This window comes from Trachemys scripta, chromosome 23 (assembly GCF_013100865.1).
Source record: "Trachemys scripta elegans isolate TJP31775 chromosome 23, CAS_Tse_1.0, whole genome shotgun sequence".
NCBI lineage: Eukaryota > Metazoa > Chordata > Testudines > Emydidae > Trachemys > Trachemys scripta.
In genome coordinates this window covers 6,706,021-6,726,853 of record NC_048320.1, presented here as the reverse complement: position 1 = coordinate 6,726,853, position 20,833 = coordinate 6,706,021, and the positions used below count along the sequence as shown (strand labels likewise).

The 20,833-nt window shown below is 44.6% G+C and overlaps 1 protein-coding gene across 5 annotated transcripts in view; it reads right to left on the bottom strand.

The window, feature by feature from the left end:
* Positions 1-20,833, bottom strand: part of TLK2 (tousled like kinase 2) — a 55,869-nt gene that overhangs the window by 16,892 nt on the left and 18,144 nt on the right. For 3 of the 5 annotated variants that reach the window (XM_034755814.1, XM_034755811.1, XM_034755812.1), the window contains 7 exons: positions 18,014-18,181; positions 15,238-15,333; positions 13,626-13,718; positions 11,811-11,921; positions 10,705-10,841; positions 7,989-8,141; positions 1,745-1,811 (listed from right to left, as the gene is read on the bottom strand). In XM_034755814.1, coding sequence (XP_034611705.1) covers positions 1,745-1,811; positions 7,989-8,141; positions 10,705-10,841; positions 11,811-11,921; positions 13,626-13,718; positions 15,238-15,333; positions 18,014-18,181 — 825 coding nt within the window. The remainder of the gene's footprint in view (positions 1-1,744; positions 1,812-7,988; positions 8,142-10,704; positions 10,842-11,810; positions 11,922-13,625; positions 13,719-15,237; positions 15,334-18,013; positions 18,182-20,833) is intronic. The other 2 variants (XM_034755813.1, XM_034755815.1) reach the window with 1 other exon arrangement.

Below are 20,833 nucleotides of genomic sequence, written 5' to 3'. Positions count from 1 at the left end.
AACCCTACAGATCATGGAGGTTATAGCTATGACAAACATACAGCCTTAGTAGGAAGCTATGAACACCTCTCTCCTTGACATTATTGCCCTGGGAAATTCAGTAAGAACGCTTCTCTCTCAGACAAGTTACAATGGCCTGGATACACACAAGGAATTAGGTGGTGTGCTGCTGAACCTCATGGCGCCAAACTTTTAGGTGCCGGGAAAAATCCGTGTGATTCACAAAGCCTGAGTTACGCACCTAGGTTCCCTACGCAGTGAATGGCGAGACAGACCCCTCAGAACGGGATTCACAAAAGCCAGCACACTAGGCAGGGAGCTGCCTAAACTAGCCAATGGGAGATGCCAGGAAGAGGGGTGTACCCTACGCCCTGCCCCTCTCAGGTAGATGGGCATCTAAATCCACGCTGCAGAGGGGCACCTACTTCTGCTGGATATTCACTCTTCAGAGTCTGGCACCTTTGCCAGAGGAGCAGCACTTGCCTGGGATGCGGGAGCTCCATGTTCAATTCCCCGCTCTGCCAGAGGGGGAGAAAAGATTTGAACAGGGGTTTCCCACCTCTCCGAAGAATGCTCAAACCACTGAACTAGGAGATGCTCTGATGTGGGGCTCCCTCAATCTCTCCTATTGGAGCTGTTCCACTGTGGCTAAACAATGAAAGAGCAATTGGAGCAGGGTGACTGGGCCAGGGGTCTCCCACCTCCCAGCTGGGTGCTCTAACCACTGGACTACAGAGTCAGAGTCACTCTCTCTTTCTCTGGCCCAATGACTACTAAAGTCCATATCCACAGTGGAACAGCTTCAAAAGGAGAGACCGAAGGAGCTCCACATCAGAGCATCCCATAGCTCATTGGTTAAGAGCACTCAGAGGTGGACGCCCTGATCAAATCCTCTCCCCACCCTCAGCAGAAATGGGGAAATTGAACCTGCAGCTTCCGTGCCCCAGGAAGTGCTTTCAACACTGGGCTAAAAGTTGTAAGGTGGGAACCAGCACCTCCTTCTCCTGGAGGATTCTGAATAAGACCTGATCCGGCAGATGGACTCTGAGTCCGCCTGTTGGATTGGGTCCAGCATGCCACTTTGGCGGCTGAGCGCATATCTTCCCCTGGTTTGTGAATCACACTGGGGCTGAGGTGGGATATGCACATCCAGACGCCTAGAGCAGCGGTCCCCAAACTTTTTAGGGTCGCACACCCACTTACCCCTGTCTGTGCCTCTCCCGGGCCAGGAGCAGGGCCGCGGCTCTGGGGACGGGGACGACACAGCCAGAGGTAAGGGGGCTGAGGCTGGAGCCACAGCTGGTGGTGGGTCTCGGAATGGGGTCGCGGCCAGCGGCTGGCGTGGCCCAGGAGCAGAGCTGCTCCGAGGCTGGGGGTGGGGAGGGGCTGGGTGGCACTCCCTCCCTCTCCTGTGGGGGCTGGCCCAGGCCCACTGTGCCCTCCTGGACTTTCCTCCACACCCCCATAGAGGGCACACCCCACACTTTGGGGACCTCAGGCCTAGAGGGAGGCAGCAGTGTGTTCCCAGAGGCACGAACACAGGCACCTGGGAACTTTTACCCTGAAAATGTAGTGAATTTAGGAGCCTACAGGGTTCAGCAAGAGTTTTGTGCTTCGCAGTGGAGCCAAAACTGGGACTTATGTGCCTGTCTCCTTTTTTGCATTCAGGCCAATAACTCTTACACAAAGTTCATATGTAGCTTGCAAGTGCTTCTTAGAGCTATTTCTGTAACGACTTCTTTACCTTTTTAAGATGACCTAGTCGGAGTTTGAAGATTTCCTCCTGTTCATGATATTCAGCTAACGTTAACCTGCGTACACAAGAGAACGGTGTCACAGACATATCCAACACATTTGTAAGCACAGTCTCGGTTACAGTTTCAAGTAGCCAGGCTGGTCTAAACAGGACTACCCGAGGGGGAGAGAGAGAATAAGTTTCAATGCAGCCAACTTACCATGGCACTGGTAAATAAAATTCCACTCTAGTGCAATTCCTGTCCAGCAGATGGACTATGCCAAATACACACCCATTTAATAATCTGCTCAGCTATAAGAAGGAGCATTGCATGCTGTATCCTTCAGCAACTGACAGATTGTTTGAAATGTGTATATCACATTCTGCAGCCTCTCTCCTACTGAAGATAGTGCTCAAGTCTTGACACGCTGTAATAGAGCGCTGAGTGTGTCTGAAGTCTATTTCATGGTACATATTTAATTTACTAAGGTTTACACCTAACAAAGAAAACCAAGAGGAGATATTGTAAATATTGAACATTGCGTCAGAAACCTTCACTTTTTGAATGTTCTGATTTGTTTTTATTTCTGAAATTTAACTCGGTTTTACATTTTTATTTATTTATTTTTTTTAAAACCCGTTCAATCAGATCTCATTACAAATCTACAGAGAACTACCTCTGGGATGCTATATTACAGGACTTTCAAACTCTTCAGAATTCGTTCAGGATCCCACTGACTGTTGTGTAGAAAGCACACTACCACTTGCAGCTGTCAAGATTTACATGAGGGGCGAGGGGGGCAGAAATACAGCTTTAATTCTCTCCTCCTCTTGTTCCCCAACAGAAGCCTCAACTCCCTCCCAACTTCTAGCCACCTCTCAGCTCCACAATGTTATGCTTCTCACTCCCCTAGCAACTCAGTACCACTGAGTGTTAGAAGGCAGCTCCACTCTCTGAGCTTCATGCTGCTAAACAGACATCTCCGTGCAGAACAGCTCTGGGCTCTATGCCACGTCTTGCCCATCTCTAGCTTCTTCTGTTCCTGTACACCTCCTGGCATGCTGGAGACAGCCTGACATAGCAGTGGGGCAGGCAAAGCAATTGGAGGAGGGTGTGTCGCAGCCTAGAAGGACCTTATAAATCCCGACCTGCCCTCCTCTACAAACATTTCCTACAACAATGACTAGCCCTTAAAACATAAGAGCCAGGATTACTCAATTTCCTAGTTAATATACCTGCTCCTCAAATGGATGTCTCTTAGTGGTAGCTATAATTCAACTACAGTTGAACAGTAATTATAATTGGAATTTGCCCGCTTTACCGTTGTCTGAACAAGCATTTAGTCCAATATTCAGGATGTAGGTTCTCCTAATAAATCCCCCTTACTGCGAAAGATCACTACATTCCAAATTAACAATCTAACTGTTCTAAAAAAAACTACAACCAATACCATCAACAGGGACACAGAACAAAAAGTCATGTGGCACATTGGTAGTTCTTCCTTGTAGAACGGATTACAACACAAGCTCTCAAGAAAAGAGCTGACCTGCATTTAAATCAGATCCAGTTAATCCAGATTGTTCTGTAATCTCAAATTTACTTGGCTTTAAAGAAGCCTTCCCAGACTGAACCCTGTTTTCAGCAAGCTTTGACAACTGGTTGCTATTGCAGGATTTGGGGTACCCGAACAACTGAATAAACCAAATGTGGGCTGCGTGTGAGAGAGACACACAGACAGGGTGAAACAGTCTAAAATGGATAGATTTTCACAAGCAATAGAATGGCTCTCACTGGACTAGTATTTCCAGAAATAGCTACATGCTAGCTTCTAGTATTTTAAAAAAGCCAAGGAGGCTGGAAAATAAACACTGTCCTATTTAATATAAACACACTTGAAATACATGACTTCCATTCTAGCCGAGGGCCCTGTGACAGCCCGAGCTAGCTACTGAACACACTAGACCACAAAAACCCCTACAAATTCAGCTTCCTGCCTTAAATTACAGTCTTGTCCATGTTTACATTATAGATGCCTATTTTCAGGCGGTGACTGAATTTCATAACTACTCTTGGGTAAACCATGGCTCAACGCTCCTATCACAGGAGCACCTTCCCCCCCTTTTAAGACACCCTAACCAAGATGACACATCTGTGCTCAAAACGCCCAGACTGAGTTCCAAATAATTAGGGTGGGATTTTTAAAGGATCCCAAAGGATTTAGCACCCAACTCCTGCTGATTCTGAATGGCATTTACAATACACCAGGGTGGCAATTTTTAAAGCACTGAAAATGGCTATTTTTTCAGAGAAGGAATTTGGAAAACACTCAGTGATTATTACTGACGACTGAAGGAAAACCTTATTTATTCCAAGGCCAGAAGGGATCATTGAGACCATTTGGTCTGACCTCCTGTCTCACACAGGCCAGAGAACCTTTCCAAAGTAATTCCTAGAGCAGATCTTTTAGAGAAACATCCTATCACAATTTAAAAGTTGCCAGTGATGGAGAATCCACCATGACCCTTGTTTGTAGGTAAAACCCCAAACTTTCAGCCTGCAGAGCTGTCTAGATGGTCAGCCAGAAATTGCATATCTGGGGCAGCCCAAGGAAATACAATGAGGTCAATAACTTGCTGCAAAAACGAGGATTTATTTTTGTAAAGTATTTTGAAGTTGAAAAGCATGTAAAGGGAATTTTTTACACGATTGGCAACGCTACTTTAAGAGGAGATAATGTGCACAACTCTATCAAAACAATACTATTTCAAGGGTGGAGAAATTTAAATACAAACTAAAAGAATCATCTAAAAGTAAACAGTTTGAGTTAGAAAGTATCAAAATATGACACACTTATTGTGTAGGGCAAAAGTGCCCACCCCCGCCACAGCCTAAATACAACCGGGGTGCCCAAAATGCAGCTCGCATACCCTCCCACTCCATTCTCTACCTATCAGACTGTGGGGGAAAGCTCAGGGCTTCTGCCCTCCAGCAGGATGGTGGGGCTAGGGGCTTCTGCCCAGCAAGGGGTGGGGGGGGGGGGAAAAGAGTGTCTAGGAGCTTCAGCCCCGCTCTTGCTGAAGCTCCAAGCCCCGGCAGGTGCCTCCCGTGGGACTGAAGCCCCTAGCCCCACCACTCTGCCACAGGGCAGAAGCACCGAGCCCTGGCAGGTGCACACGGCTCTCAAACTTCTTAGGATTACCACACGCGGCTCGGAGGGTCAGTACGTTTGGCCACTGCTGACATACCCATAATATAATTAGCTACCAGGCAACTGCTTTTAAAAATCAAACATACATTCATACTATGTTGACGTATCCTGATAAAACAAGAACATTCCAAATTCTGACTGCCCCACTGCAGCAAAGTTTATGAGAACATTGGGGGAAGCTTGCGTATCTCTTACAGACTTCAATGCCTAGACCCCAGGGGAAAGGTCAGTGGAATATCAACTTCAGCCCTGAATTGCCTCCGACTCCACACACTGCAGCGAGAGCTTCAACGTTGGTTAATATCAGGGCTTGTTTCCATTAGAACCAAAGGTTACAATTAACGAATTAGTAAAAATCCAGCTTATCCTGATTATACCAATTGCTCAGCTCATTTCAAAAGCAAGGTTTTCATAGGCTAACGAGCTCCATCCTCACCACATGTGCCTGGTGCCTGCCAACTTTACAAGATGGCTCCAGCAACTGTGCTACCCACTAAAAAGTCACCCTAAATTTGAAGAATATCGGTGCTATTCAGGAGGCTGACAAACAGCAGATCTATCTGGACATACATAACTTAACTACATTAAGGGCAGGTCTACACTACAGCAGGGATCAACACTCTGAGATCGATCCACCGGTGGTCGATTTAGCGGGTCTACTAAAGACCCGCCAAATCGACTGCAGATCACTCTCCAGTCGACCACTGTACTTTACCTCCGATGAGAAGAGTAAGGTAAGTCAATGGGAGACGCCCCACGGTGTAGACCCTGTGGTAACTCGACCTAAGGTACGTTGACTCCAGCTATGTTATTCACGTAGCTGGAGTTGCGTAGCGTAGGTCGACTTACCAGTAGTGTAGACATAGCCTAAGATTCTGCATCAGGCACAAAAAACACCTGATTAAAAGTCTTGCCCCTCCCAAGCATCAGGCCTGGTCTTACTAGTCATACATTCTAAGTGGCAAATCTTCTAGAGGAAGTGGGAAAGAGCCATGAACATTCTCTTGTCCCCTCAAGTTTATAGTTGCAAGCTGTGAAAAGTCTTCATTCTTCCTAAGATTTTAAAATAATCTCACACAGGCGTTCAGTATGCACTTCCAGGTCCCAGTGAGTGTGCTGATACATACTGGTGTTCCTGGAAAGGAGTATATAGCAACTGACGTGTGTGACATAAGCCACGGTTAATGGTTTCGGATTTATCTTTGCTACTGAAGCCCTCTATTTGCCCAAAGCACAGGTAACACATTCCACTACAATTCAACCGGACAACACGCATCAACCATGAAAGAGGAAGCACCATTCTCGTAAGAGAGGAGACTTCTCTCCATGGCTCATTTAGTTCTTTGACATCTTTATCTTGAGTGCCAAAAAGCAGTGGCAGTTTTTGTTACATGGGCACACTCTGAAATAGAAACCGAAAAGGCAGAAGGGCCCTGGGCTCTCATCAGCTCCACTAAGTCATGCAATCCCCACACAGCGGTTTTAGCAACATGAAATATAGAAAGCCATTCAAAATTATGATCCTGGTTTACCGTATTTAGGGAAGATTACATGGGACCCTGAGTGTGGAATGGACCTTTCTAGGAACCAAGGAGAAGGACTGAATGAGTAAAGAGAGGTAAGGAATGAAAGGCACAAGGTGAAAGGAACTCTAAAGGGGAAGAGGGGAGATAGAAACATGGCAGGAATGAAGAGAAGTCTGGGAGTAGTGACAGAGAGAGAGGGAACAGCTGGCTTGGAAGCTTGAGTTATAGGGGATGGAGCCTTTCACCATTAGGTCAGCAGTACGTATGCTGCCTTGGTTAATGGTAGCCAAGTGCTTCATGGAAGCCCCAGATAGTCAACTGAACCGAGTGCTTGTCTACCCAAATGTATAGATTGTGGCAAGCTACCCCACACTAGCCTGCTGCAAACTAACTGTCCATGTGGACCCTGCTGACAGGCATTAACAGTCAATACACTTTAACTAGTTCTGTTTCAAGGAGGACAAGATCACAGCACACTACCTGTTAATGCACGTCAGCAGGGTGCACACGGACAGTTAGTTTATGGAGGGCTAGTGAACGGTGGATTCACACCCCAGCTTGCGGCATACTATAGGTTGGTGTAGATAAGCCATTAGTTTACTTCCTAGTGGGTAGGTTTCCTTATTACAAGAGAGCCAACACACTTGGTAAGTGGCCGCCTTGGTAGTGTCAGCAGAAGAGACCAGGAGGAAATGGGCTTGGAGACTGAACTCCACCCCCAGCATCCTCGGAGATAATCCTGGCTTGGAAGAAGGACCAACACCCACTGGGGAGGCAGGGAAGCCTGGACTCACCACTATCCATGCTAAATTGTTCTGGAGAAAAATGGCTTTGGTCTCCAGAAGGGTCAAGATGGCATGTTTGGAGAGCAATAAATTAACTGAAAACAACATCTTGTGCACAAGAGAAAAGATTCAGTTACTGGAGGAGAGAGAATAATCTTTCCCCTCCCCACCGTGGAATTAGCTGATAGCAAGTGCTTTGGAGATAGAAAGGACTGCTTTAAGTATTATACTATGTGGAGACTCTTTCCCCAATATATCGGATGATTTATTTGGAAATTCTCAGAAGAAATTGCAATGGGATAAAGACTGCTAACCCATATACCATTTCTTTCTTTGGAGGTGTGATAAATCTGATTGGAAAATTTCAGCAAAGAGAACAAAAAAATTACACCATTTATTCTCTCAAGTCTAAGGCGAGATACAGATGCAGCTGCAATGCTTAAAAAAATACTGCTTGCACATGCAAAAAGAAAATTCTACTCTCCAAACTTGCTATGAGCAACATTGATCCCTATTTCACTCCAATGGGAAATATTTAGGGCTGCAGCCACAAGTTCCTGAATGCTAGATTTATTCTATAATATTTTTTTACAAGAATGTCTATGAGATAAACAGTAAAGCTTAGGAGCGAGTGCAGTATTCCATTTCCCAGAGTGCTGGTCTACCCCCACATCTATATCCTATAAAAACATTGCTGCTCTGGAATGTCCCAATACAAAGCCATGTAACATACGTTTCGTTTTCTGCTCCATTGGTCTTGTTCTTGCGCTGTTTCTGCTCGTTGCTTGCTGGAGGGGTCTGTCCCATGGCAGGTGGCTTCCGTTTCGCTAACATCTTTCGTTGTCTTTCTATCTCCTCCCGCTGGGAATTTATCCTCTCCTGTTGCCTTGGGGAGAGGGAGTGGGGTGGGGCGAGAAAGGGACAGATTATAAAAATACAAGTAATGGAAACAGATGACTAATTACACCCCCATACCCCCAGATTAGCAAAATGATTTTCACATCATTTCTACTCCTAGGATGAGTAAATCAAGTGTTTTAACACAAAGTATGGAAAGACATGCCAACTGTGGGAGGGAGGTGTCAAATCCTTCAACTTGCTAAAGGTTAGTCACAATTTATAGAGCGAGGGAGTCTTCATTTGCTGAAATATGAGAAGCCCTCCAACAGATTAAATCCTGTGCCCAAATCATAATAATATTCATGCAGGTGATGATCTCTTTACTAGTGAGGAGTTGAGACCATCTTAAAGAAAACCCAGGAATGAACCATGATTTATGGTTGGCTTTGTCAGCTACCCCACTCACTTTTCACAGGTCCCCAAAAGGATCTATTTTAGATCGCTGTCTTCCCTGTTAAAGACTAACACTGCTAAGTGAATCCTCTACTGCAGGGCTATGGTCACATGATCCCTAGCTCTTAAAGGCAACTTCTTAAGGCAACTCAAACCTTTTTCAATCCCACCAATGATGGACCATCTTCTTGCAGAAGAAAGCTATCATTAAAACTGCCTGTCATTTTAATTTAAAACCCAGGGTAAAATTTTGAAAGGCACCAAAATGACTTAGGAGACGAAGTTCCATCAACTTTCAATTACACTCTGGCAGTTAAGTCACAAAATGGGAGTTAGAGATTGCGGGTAAAACTTTCAAAAGCACCTCTATTTTCATGTGTCTTGCAGCAAAAGCAAAGAAGGACTTGGTCCCTTAAAGGAGATTCTAAAGCCCCTGACCATCTGTGCACTGCTTGATGAAATGGGTTCCCACATTGGACCAGAAAGAGGTGACTAAGGGCAGGTCTACACTAACCCCCCAATTCAAACTAAGGTACGCAACTTCAGCTACGTGAATAACGTAGCTGAAGTTCGAAGTACCTTAGTTCGAACCTACCTCGGTCCAGACACGGCAGGCAGGCTCCGCTGTCGACTTCGCGGTACTCCTCTCGCCGAACTGGAGTACTGCAGTCGACGGCGAGCACTTCCGGGTTCGACTTATCTCGGCCAGACAAGACGCGATAAGTCGAACCCAGAAGTTTGATTTGCTTGCCGCCGAACTACCGGGTAGTGTAGACCTACCCTTAATCTTAGGGGATTGTGCATGCTCTTGTCTTTGCATGTTTGTAAATAAAACACTACTTCATGTGAGATTTATTTGCATGGAAGTCCCACTTAATGGCCTGGGCCAGGTGGGAATTTGCAGGGTACTTCTATTGATGACTTGCATAAAAGGGTTTTGTCATTGTCATTTCCATTTCCTGGGTTATGCAGCTCCTTTATCTCTCTGAACACTGTTGCCAGAAAAAAAGTTGCGGATTGTGGATTTCTCTTTAAAAAACTTCTTTAAAATAATATACATAGCCTGTTGCGACCAACCATAACACACGCAGTTGTGAACATCCATCTGAAGATCCAAGGTGTAAGCAGACTGAAGTCAGAATCAGGAGCAGATTCCTGCCCTCCTCCTCAGTCCTATTCCCCCTGCCCCAGCATTGCACAGTTGGCCAGGTGCACTGAGAATGGTTTTGCCTTCCTCTGAAGCATCAGAGAAGGGAAAGAGATAAGATCACCATGGCCTGGTAGCTGTCAGTCTGGGATAGGAGAATATGGGAGGGTCCCTCACCCCAAGAGGAAAGAGGTGTGTATTCTACTGCTATTAGAAGATCTTCTATAGGGTTTAGCTGCTCTCAAAGAATTTGTTTTATAAAACAAATGTTTTCACCATAGACGTGCACTGCTGTCAAAGATAAACCGTCAGTTAAAATAGGCTTAAAAGGAGCAACTCAGTTTTGGCCGAAAACTTAAGATATTTGTAAAAATTGATTTTTTTAAACAAAACCTGAGTCCAAGAGAAAGGTCTCCACTATTTGTTAAAGAACACATACACAATTCCCCTGTAGTGATTGCAACCAAAACACTGCTGAAGAAAGAACCAGAAGTGAAACTAACTTCACGGATGTTCCAAGAGGAGAGACTTGCAAAAAGAGTTCAAAGTAAATTTGTTTTAATCAAGTTTCGCTTCTAACGGAAGGCGCAGGTAAGGTAATAATTAGCACTATATAATTTAAGTTGTGTCCCTTTAACTCATTCAATCTTTATCTTTTCTGTATTTCAAGTGGGTGTAAGACAGAGGCCGTGACTACTTATAGTCCCTGGGGCCTTTTTTGTCAGAGGCAGCATTAGCCCAGTGTCTTGGCCACACCAACTCTGGTAATTAGATTCTGACTCCCTAAACTGCAATAGAGTTTTTACTGGAAGGATATTCATTGCTGTCTGGCCTAAAAACATTGTCTAGTATTGTTTATGCTAAATAGTAGCTCCGTTTCAATGTAAAGGGTAGTAGAGAGCACTGCATATAGCTCACATATTAGTCAAAAGTGCTTTGGGATAAGAGGCACAAGAGATGGATTTTCTTTTCTGCCTCATCAGAAGGACAAGGAAGCTTCTATTCTTACTTGATGAGGTTCTGGAAAGCGTAGCCATCTGTCCACTGCTCAGTGAAAGAGGCCCCATGCCGGACTGTAGTGAAGTGACCCAGTCTCAGTCGATCCTGCATGCTCTTATCTCTGCATGCCATCTTTTCCTGTTTTGACTGAAGACAGACAAGACAGAAGTGTTGAATCAGCAGCCGCCAATGATCAATTCTGAGCTGAAAGTTATGCAGTATTTTAAATACTCTATTCTTAGCCAACTCTTAATATTGCCATCGACTGCGATGAACTGGCAAAGCTCAATTAGTGACACTTGCACAGCACCTGTTCTACACAACATTCAGCTCCATCTGGTTACAAATCCCTCACTTTCACAGACAGGAGGTCATGCCCAATTAAGACCAATCAGTGCCGCAACTAAAGCAATTCAAACAAGTTTTCAGCACTCCCATATTTCCCGATACCTGCACGCATCAGATGTAAATGGTTTAAACAGTTAAAACACATTTTTTTTTAAGAGAGTAAATTAAAAACATTAATTGTAATGAAGTCTTTAAACATTGAAGCAGGCTGAAAGCTGGTAAGCAATAACCTAGTATTTTTATAGTGCGCTTTCATCAATAGGACTCAAAGCACTTTACAAAGACATTCTCCATTTTACAGCTAGAAACAGGCAGAAGTTAAATGATTTTCCCTAAGTCACAAAGCACATCTGACACCTGGCACGTCCTAGCCCCTATTTACTGGGCCATGGTACCTTCTTGTGTAGTCTCCTCCAATACTCTCTTGCATGCTAGGATCACAGATGCTAATTTATAGCAATGTGACATGTGAATTATAAGATGCGACAACTCAGGCTATTCTGCTCAGATGAGTGGATGCTGGGTTTCCTTTTGAGGTTGACAAAAGTAACTAAGCCAAAAGGCTCTGCACTCTGAAAGCCATCGCCATTACCATTTCAGAGAAGTTATTCAAAACGCACAGCTCTAATTCTGTATTTCAAATGGCTACAAGTTTCACTCCATTCTGAAGAGCAAGTTTCTAGAGTTCAGGACAGGCGTGACAGAGTGAGTGTGTTTTCCAAAGCTGGGTGGCTCTGGATACAGAGACTTGGAAAGCTAGCAGCTAACCTTTTCTATAAGGAGCTTCTTGCTCATTGTCACACATCTATTCAACCGTTCCTTGTATTTCTCCAGCATCTTTTGCTGTTCATCAATCTGCCGTCTCAAATCACAGTTGGCCTAAAAAAGAAAGTACACAAGGTCAGCGAAAACAAGATACGAACTTTCCACTTTCAAGGCTGCCCTGAAAAAGCCAAGCCACATATCACCTTGAAAGGTAATCTACTCAGCTGGCTCCAGGTCAGAGAAAAGCAAATTAGCAGCCAACTGGTTACCAAGATAAAAGACCAAGTGAATCCACTCTCTATGGTACTTATCTGGTCCTCGTTACCAGAGGATCTGAGCACCTCACAATCTTTAATGTAACCTCACCACACTCCAGGAGGTAGGGAAGTGCTATTTTCCTATTTCACAGGTCGGGAATTGAGGCAGAGAGAGACTTAGCGCATGGCTACACTAGAGTTTACAGTGGTGCAGCTGCATCACTGCGACGTCTCTAATGTAGCCACTCTAGGTCGACGGGAGAGAGCTCTCCTGTCAGCTTAGCTATTGCGACTTGTGGAGGCTGGTGTAATTATGTCCACACTGGCGCTTCTATCTGTGTAACTTGTGTCGCTCAGGGGGTGATTTATTCACCCTCCCCCCCAGAGCGACATAATTTATGCTGACATAAGCTGTAGTGTAGACATAGTCTGAGTAACTTGCCGAATGTCACGTGGGAATTCTACAGCACAGCAGTGAACTGAACTAGTGTCTCAAGTCCCAGGCTAGCACAGTAATCACTGGACCATCCTTCCTCTCTAGTGAACACTGACAGGAAGCAGCAAGATGACTTCCTTTGCACTTTCAGCTGTAGGATTGCTCTCTGGCACAGCTGGTCAGCCTTGCTAGAGACTCTCTTTCTGGAAACTGGGATGTTTTTCAAGAACATCACGTTTGCATGGGTGCTTTCTTTGTAGGCTAGAAAACGACACATCTAAAAACAGAAAAATCTGTCATTTGGCATCCAGTTAAGCCTTAAGTAGTGTAGGCCTCTTAAAATCTTTTTTTTTTTTTTTTTTTTTTTTTTTAAGGAGTTATTCTTGAGGTCATTAGGAAACAGAATTATTTGTCATCCTGGTTTATTGGAAAGTGTTCCACAAAATCTTTCATGTTTTTGACCATGCCATAAAAGCATCTCTCTTTTACATACACATTCTCCTAGATAGGGAGGCCAGACACACAAGTATAGTCTTTCCAAAATAAGGGCCTTAGTGTGGTCAGAAACAAGTTTTTTTTATGAAATGTTTTCAATACAGAAGAGTCTGGAATAAGAGGAAAAATTCAGTTTTGCTTTCTACTCCTTGACTCTTGCTTTCTTCTGGTAGACAACATGCCAACATGTCCGACAGGTCCTCTAGGTAGGGGTCCCTGCCCCACAGCATATTTTCTAATGCTTTATATGCTTTCTAATTTAGAGGATAGCTTCCATCACTTCCTTTGAGTCAAGTGACAAGTCTACTAGATCTCATCATTTAGAATGAAACCGTTTATTCAGAAGTTCTTTTACTTACAAATAAGGAGATGGAATAGCTGTACCCATCAGACCAGCCTGACTACTACACTTGGTATCTCTACATATACTGGCAAGTCTCCCCATAGCTTCTACCTCAAGAACCATCCTTCTCAGCCTAACCAATTATTCACATTACCTCCTTCTCTAAGAGTGTCAGTTTCCCCAAATATAGTACAGAAAATCCTGATTTGTGCATGTGTTCTACTCTTGCAATACCAGGATGCTCCAAAAAGCAGGTTTTACAAGAGCCTTTCCATGTTCACACTTACTCTTAATAAGTCATCTATCCTCCCCTCCTTCTTCTCCAGGTCAGAGTTTTTGCTGTTTTCTAGTGCAGATATTTTTTCCATTGTGAGGTCAGACTGCAGAGACAAACATCACAAATCAAAGTCAGAAGAACGTAAGTAATATTTCAGCTACAGAAACCTTGCTACATATTTGTCTTGGCTATTTATCATGGTTCTCAATAGTTTATTCTAGAAAGCAGGGCTTTGCGCATTCTAGAATTCTGGTGAAGCCAGGATTAATTTTCACTCTTCTCTTTCTACCAGGGTGCACACCCTCAGCATACAGGTCAGACAATACGAGTAGACAAGCATTAGACAATTCGGCCATGGGAAACACTGAAACCGCAGTGGTATTTGAAGAGCTGCAAAAGCCCCACCTTCCGCTGTAAATATGGATTCCTGTATTGCATTCCTGAATTTTCTTTAGTGCCCTTAAGGCCTCTGGTTTTCAGTGTTCTCCCAGGAAGTAACAACACAGCTAGCATGAGGGGAGGCTTAAAATGCACAGCCTCTCAGCCATGATTTCAAATGTATTTTAGTTCCAAGCTAAAATTTCAGTAGGTAGACAGAGTAAGACTGCGCACCTTGAAGATCTCAGACTGGTCGTCACATACTCACACTATTCATTATACAGGACGTTAGTCTTCACACAGCCCTACGATGGCAGGGGGGGGAGTGCTACATCTGACGTTTGTTTCCCATTCGTATGCTCTTGTTTTAAATAACCGCCTCTGAATTGAGCTATTCCTTTTTAACAGCAGAAACAGGGAAGTCTTTGTTTCTGAAAACTTATGTATTTGATTCCCTGTAACAAACAGGAATTATGGGTACAGGGGGAAGAACAGCCCATACCATTTGGCAGTTGTTTCTTAGACTCAGACTTTAGGGCCAGAAGGAACCATCATCATCTAGTCCAGTGGTTCTCAACCTATTTACCATTGTGGGCTGCATCCAATATACTACCTGTATGGTCCTGAGGCTGTCACATGGGGCACTGATCTGTGCTGATTAGGCTGCAGGCAGCCCACAGGTGAAGAACCACTGATCTAGTCTCACCTCCAGCACATCACAGGCCACAGAACTTCACCGACCCACGCCAGCAATAGGACTTCAGATCTTGACTTAAAGACATCAAGTTACAGAGAATCCACCATTTACTCTACTTCAACCCAGCAAGTGACCCACACTTCATAGGAAGGGAAAAAAAATCCCACAAGGTCTCTGCCAATCTGACCTGGGGAAAAATTCCTTCCTGACCCCAAATATGAAAATCAGTTAGGCCCTGAGTATGTCTTTTATCAGGTCTCAAAATGTTCTAAAGAGCAAGTAATCGCCATCAGCAGTTAGGTACGTAAGTATCCATTTTACAGAGAGAAACTGAGGCACAAAGAGGTCGTGGGACTCGTTCCAGGGGACAGCAGAGTGGCAGAGCCACAAATAGATCCAACAGTCCAAACTCAGTCCTCTGATGAAGCCAGTAGGTTGCCACCTACCAAGACTCATGTCCTGCTTCTCTCCTCCAGTGCCGAAACTGCACCAAATGTAAAGCTTAGATGTAAGAGGGCAATGTGCTTTACAGTTTATTGGCCTATACCTGCGTCTGTTTGTGCTGGACGGAAATCTGTTTTTGGGAGGTGCAGGAATGCTCTGTGTTCCCTGATCCCGTAGAAGAGGGGCTGCCTTGCTGGGCCTGCAACAGAAAGCCAGCATAATTATATACTACCAGGTATTAACGTGACTGCAGTTCTTCATGCAAACAAACACACACTCCTCATTTTATATGGAAGATGCTTTCTGGTCTCAACACCATGTTGATCAGATAAAACCATTTAAAAAGTGCTTCAGAGGTTTGGGCTATCAAAAGGAAAACCAATCCTTTTCAGAAAACCCAGCTCAATCTGTTAAAACTTGCAGTGTTGCCAACTCATGATTTTGTCATAAGTCTCATGATAATTATCATTTTCCTTAAAGCTCTAACTCCTGGAGTCAGGTGGACGTGAAATAATTTCAACCTTTGTTCTTTAAGAAAAAGTAAGTTTCTAGACCCAGTGGCTGTGGAGAAAGCTTCAAAAAGTGACACCCCCCCAAACACACACGGCTCAAAAAGCAAAAGGCAAATGAACACCAAATGATTATATTTTACATAATTTCATGATTTTAAAGCCAATCTCATGATTTTTCATGAGCCTGACATGATTTTTGAACATTTGGGGTTGGCAATACTGTACAAGATACAATGTTTCTTGTAACTTTAAGATAACTTCAGCAACATTTCATCAATGTTCTCAGCTGTCTTTATGCAGTGTTGTTGTAGCCATGTTGGTCCCAGGAAATTAGAGACACAAGGTGGGTGAGGTAATATCTTTTATTGGACCTATTGCTTTTGGTGAGAGAGACAAGCTTCCGAGTTTACACAGAGCTCTTCTTCAGGTCTGGGAAATGTACTCAAGAGTGTCGCAGCTAAGTACAAGGTGGAATAAATTGTTTAGCACAAGTAGTTAACACGTTTCAAGGCATCATTCAAGGTGAACTGGCCCGTTAACACCTCTCCATCATAGTGGGGAAAAGAAAAAAGCAGCTAGGAGGGGCTCATCTTTTGAAGGTATTGTGCAGGTTTCCTTTGGCTTTGAGGATGAGAAGAGGTCAGATGTAGAGTTATCGCTCTGTGCTGTGTTCTCCCACAGGTCTTTTATCATTTTTCTGTGAAAGGTCATTTGAGAGTGCAGTGGTTCTCCTTTCACCCACTGTTGTTATGGGGGCATTTAGTTCACTAGTACACCACAAGTGATAGGTATGTGTAGAACCCAGGGATCTTGTGGGGGGTGTTGATAATTACAGCTGTGGAGATATGTCCACGGGTTTTGCATCGTTTGTGCTGGCAGGGTCTGATGCTGCTTTGAGTTGGTCTGCGGGGATTGCTTCTGATGATGAGCTTAGTGAGGCTGGGCAGGGGTGGTTGTTTGAAGGCCAGAGAGGGGGATTCAGAAAAGATTTATTTCAGGATGGCATCCCCATCGAGTAAGGGTTGTAATTGTTTGATGATAAACAGTATGGGTTCCAGTGTAGGGTGACGAACATACAAGCGTAGGACTGGAAGGGACTTCAATAGGTCGTCTAGTCCAGTCCCCTGCATTCAAGGCAGGACTAAGTAATAATTAGACCATTCCTGACAGGTGATGGTCTAACCTGTTCTTAAAAACCTCCAATTACAGAGATTCCACAACCTCCCTAGGTAATTTATTCCAGGGCTTAACTACCCTGACACTTAGGCGTTGTCTACACTGCACTTTCATTGTTAAAACTTTTGTCGCTCAGGGCTGTGAAAAAACACAGCCCCCTGAATGACAAAAGTTTTAATGACAAAAAGCACCCGTGTGGACAGCATTTAGACGGGAGCCGCTCTCCTGTGGATGAAGCTACGACCCCTCATTCGGGGTGGTTTTACTGTGTCTCCATTGCACCCCTTTCAATGGCCTGGCTCCAGCGCCAAGCCGCACCATTGTAAGGTGCGCAGTGTAGACATAGCTTAGGAAGTTTTTCCTAATGCCCAACCTAAGCCTCAATTAAATGACAACTAGAGGCGTGCGGTTGGAGGGAGTTTCATTTCTGTATTGAAGCAGGTTCTCTTAGGGTATTTAGGTGGCCCATTCCATGATGTGATCTACTTCTCTGGCAAAGTGTCCTTGTTTGGCCTGGGAGCTTAAATACAAAACTTCACTAGATACAAAAAATTATGGACTGAAGAAACACATTGGATTTATGGCTTATTACAGCCATATAACCCACTTACCCCCTCTGCCAGCTCCCCCGCACCACATACTTTAACACCTCTCCAGTCATAGGGGAGTAATGGGCCACTTCACCTTTGAATGGTCCCTTGAAATATGTTTAACTACTTATGCTAAACAATCTGTTCACCTTGTATTTAGCTGCGACACTGAGCGCATTTCCCAGACCTGCAGAAGAGCTCTGTGTAAGCTCGAAAGCTTGTCTCTCTCACCAAAAGCAGTTGGTCCAATAAAAGATATTACCTCACCCACCTTGTCTCTCAACTGTATTGGCAGTTACTCCAGCTTTAAGAGAAGTTGGTTTAGCCTAAAATCAGTCAGGAATCTACTGCGGCTTTATCAGTTTAGCTTCTTAAATTGAAATAAAAGCATCTACACCAGACAGATTCCTCTAGAAGGCAAGGTTGGAGATCCAGCAACTTTTCACATAGTTCATGAACCAGCCGTCAGATGGTAAAGACGGTCACTAATAACTCAGGCTGGATGTGAACCAGAGCCCTAGAGCTGAAAGACTCCACATCCCATTCCCAATCCCTTAACACAGCCTCTGCCCCGAGCTTGGGTTTTTTAAAGACTGCTCACCGAAACAAAAGCAAAACAGAGGCCAGCTCCCCTCTGTACCAGCTGCTCACTCTCAAGCCGCTGTTTTGCCAGCATCATAGACATCAGCGTTGGCAGAGGAGAGTGTTCTTCCTGCGGCTCCTTTGCAGAACTGCCATCTACCCCATATAGTGGCTGCTCCACTCGCCGCTGTAATACATTTAAAAAAAAAATACAATAAACCTAAAAAAAAAAAAAAAAAGACGATTCTCTGGTTCTGCCAAAACTGTTGTCAGCAAAGCAGCAGCTCGGGAACGGGGAGCCAGCCAAGAGAGGGTCTGTTAAAAGCAGGGCTCCTGGAAAGATCGCTCTGAGAGTGGAGGTCAATAGGAGTGACTGGAATAACATGTTTGAAATGGGCTGCACTGCATGGGAATGTGCAGAACAGGACTCCCCTAGTTAACGGGAATACTGCCCCTCTCCACGTCTGCACATTTTGGGGCCATTCAAGCAAAGAGCTGCAAACTCAAAGCCTTAACCAGAATATCTTAATCTAGGCCTTTGCACTCTTTAAAGGCTAAGAACAACGATCCCTAGCTCTTATAAATCTCAAAGCACTTTAGGTCAGTATCATCATCCTCATTCTACAGAGGCAAAATCATTTACAACCACCCAACTTCACAAGAGGTGCAGGTATACCCATTTTACAGATGAGCAACTCGGCCTCAATTTACTTAAGATAAGCAACTGAATCAGGATCCAGGAGTCATGGCAACCTGGCCCCGTTTTAATGGCAAAAATAAACTGTCTAAGATAGGTAAAGACTAGCCCTGTTTCAAAGCTTTTCAGGAGGTACCCATATGCAGCAGCTAAAAGGAAACCACTTTCACATCTTGTACAGTGGTTTTCTAACTGTTGTGCATGGCTTGGTACCATCGGAACAAGAAATGATATTAGCTATACGGATTAGTTACGACGGCAGAATGCCAAGTACTGGACTGTTCTGAGTGTAATGGGGGTAGGTCTTGAAGTCTGAGAACTGCTCATCTAACTTTGTTCGATACAGTATTCAGGGTCAGGAGAGTGGCGCTGGCACAGAACATGGCTGAATCAGACACAGAAAATTGTGGGGGCCCTAAACTTAGTTTTGATCAGATGTTCTCCGAAGCAGTGCATTGCACGTTGCCTCACTAAAATACTGTACATGGAAACTTCTCCCTCCTCAGCTGTACGCATTTTCCCACCCAGCAGCCTCTTCTCCTCCCAGGCAATTGCAGCAAAGGCAGGACACACATGATTTTAAAAGATGAACCAAAGAAAACTTGTTGTTTTTTTACTGCTCATCCAAAACATGTTTTCTGCCCAGCATTAGAAATACTACTTTCCTTTCTGATAGAGAGCTTTATGGAATGGGGACATTGTAAGAGCTGAAATCTGAGCAGAGGGCTGTGAAATCTGCAACTGAGGGATAACGGGATCTGAAATAGGCAAGGGATAGTCTAGAAAGCTGACCAACCTTTCCTCCCTTAGCCCTAGGCACAGACAAGCTTACCGTGCAGTGTGAATAACCACTACAGTCTTTTCATAAAAGGTGCTTAACCCCTTCCTTACCCACACGCTAATTCCCTAAACTGGGAATGATATTCAGTTTTCTCCTCTTTTCCCCTGCTCCTGCTGTTGTTGGTTTTTCCTTTTGTAGCCAAAAAGGAATGGACTTACAGAGGCATGCTACTAGCACAACACAGGCATCAAGTTAAAGTATGGCTGCAGGAGAAAGGAGAACCAGGACTGAAGACAAGGAACCTGAAGAGCACTGTGACGGGGTACACAAAACCCGCACCAGCATGGAAGCGGTTAAGGAGCTGCTTTGGGCAAGGGTGGCCCTGCCCGTCCACCCCTGCAAATCATGCCAGGATTGGAGGAGGAGTTCAAAGGCGGGAACTCCACCCAGAAGGGAGCAGGCGGTTGAGCTTCCCCAGGGAGGATGAGAGTCAACTGAGCCCCAGCCCTTGCAGACAGGAGAACACGGATTCCCTGCATTAAGATGGGAAACGAGATAGACTTCCCCTGGAGACCCAGCGCACTCAGGGGTGAACTGAGACACCGCCCCAGCCCCTCTGAACTAAGAGGCCAATATCCTCATGGAAGCCACCTACAGGTTCTCCTTTTCCTTTATGCTTTTATTTTACCTTGTCTGGTGACTGCAGACTGTTCTGTTTCTTTCACCTGGGACCATGAGGGGAAGAAACAACCAAGCAGCCTCAGTCAGAGGGCTGAGTACTAGCCAGCCCTGCTAAACTGACACACCTTGCAGTGCGCATGGGTGTGGGACAATTAGACGTGCATGCTTGTGCTCTCCACATAGCTCCTGAAGAGGGCACTCTGCCAACAGACTCGTGACAAGCACCTTTGTAAAAAAGACAACTGACTTAGCCAATGCTGCCTGTGACACGAGTTTGACTGCATGGTTCTCTCCAGGTCTCTATATACACAATATATTAAAATGCAAAAAAATGTACTCAAGGAATGACTGTCCCTTATGCACTTACCACAGGATCCCAGATTCTGGGGAAAAGAATGGTCTTGAATGTTGTGCATGTAAAGTGTCATCCATGAGGTGTCATTAAGAGGTTTTTGAATTTAACTTTTCTTTTTAAAGAAGGGAGGTGCTGTTGTGTTAAATACAACAACAAATGTACAAAATAATCTAGCAATATGTTTTAATTCCCTGTTAACTTTAAGGCAGCACTGGAGAGTTTCATTAAGATCTGGTGATGTATGATGGACTCCGAGGTCCAATCTCTCTCTTTTGTGGCACTCTGCAGGGTACAATGCACAGTCCCAGAGCACTCAGCATTGGAA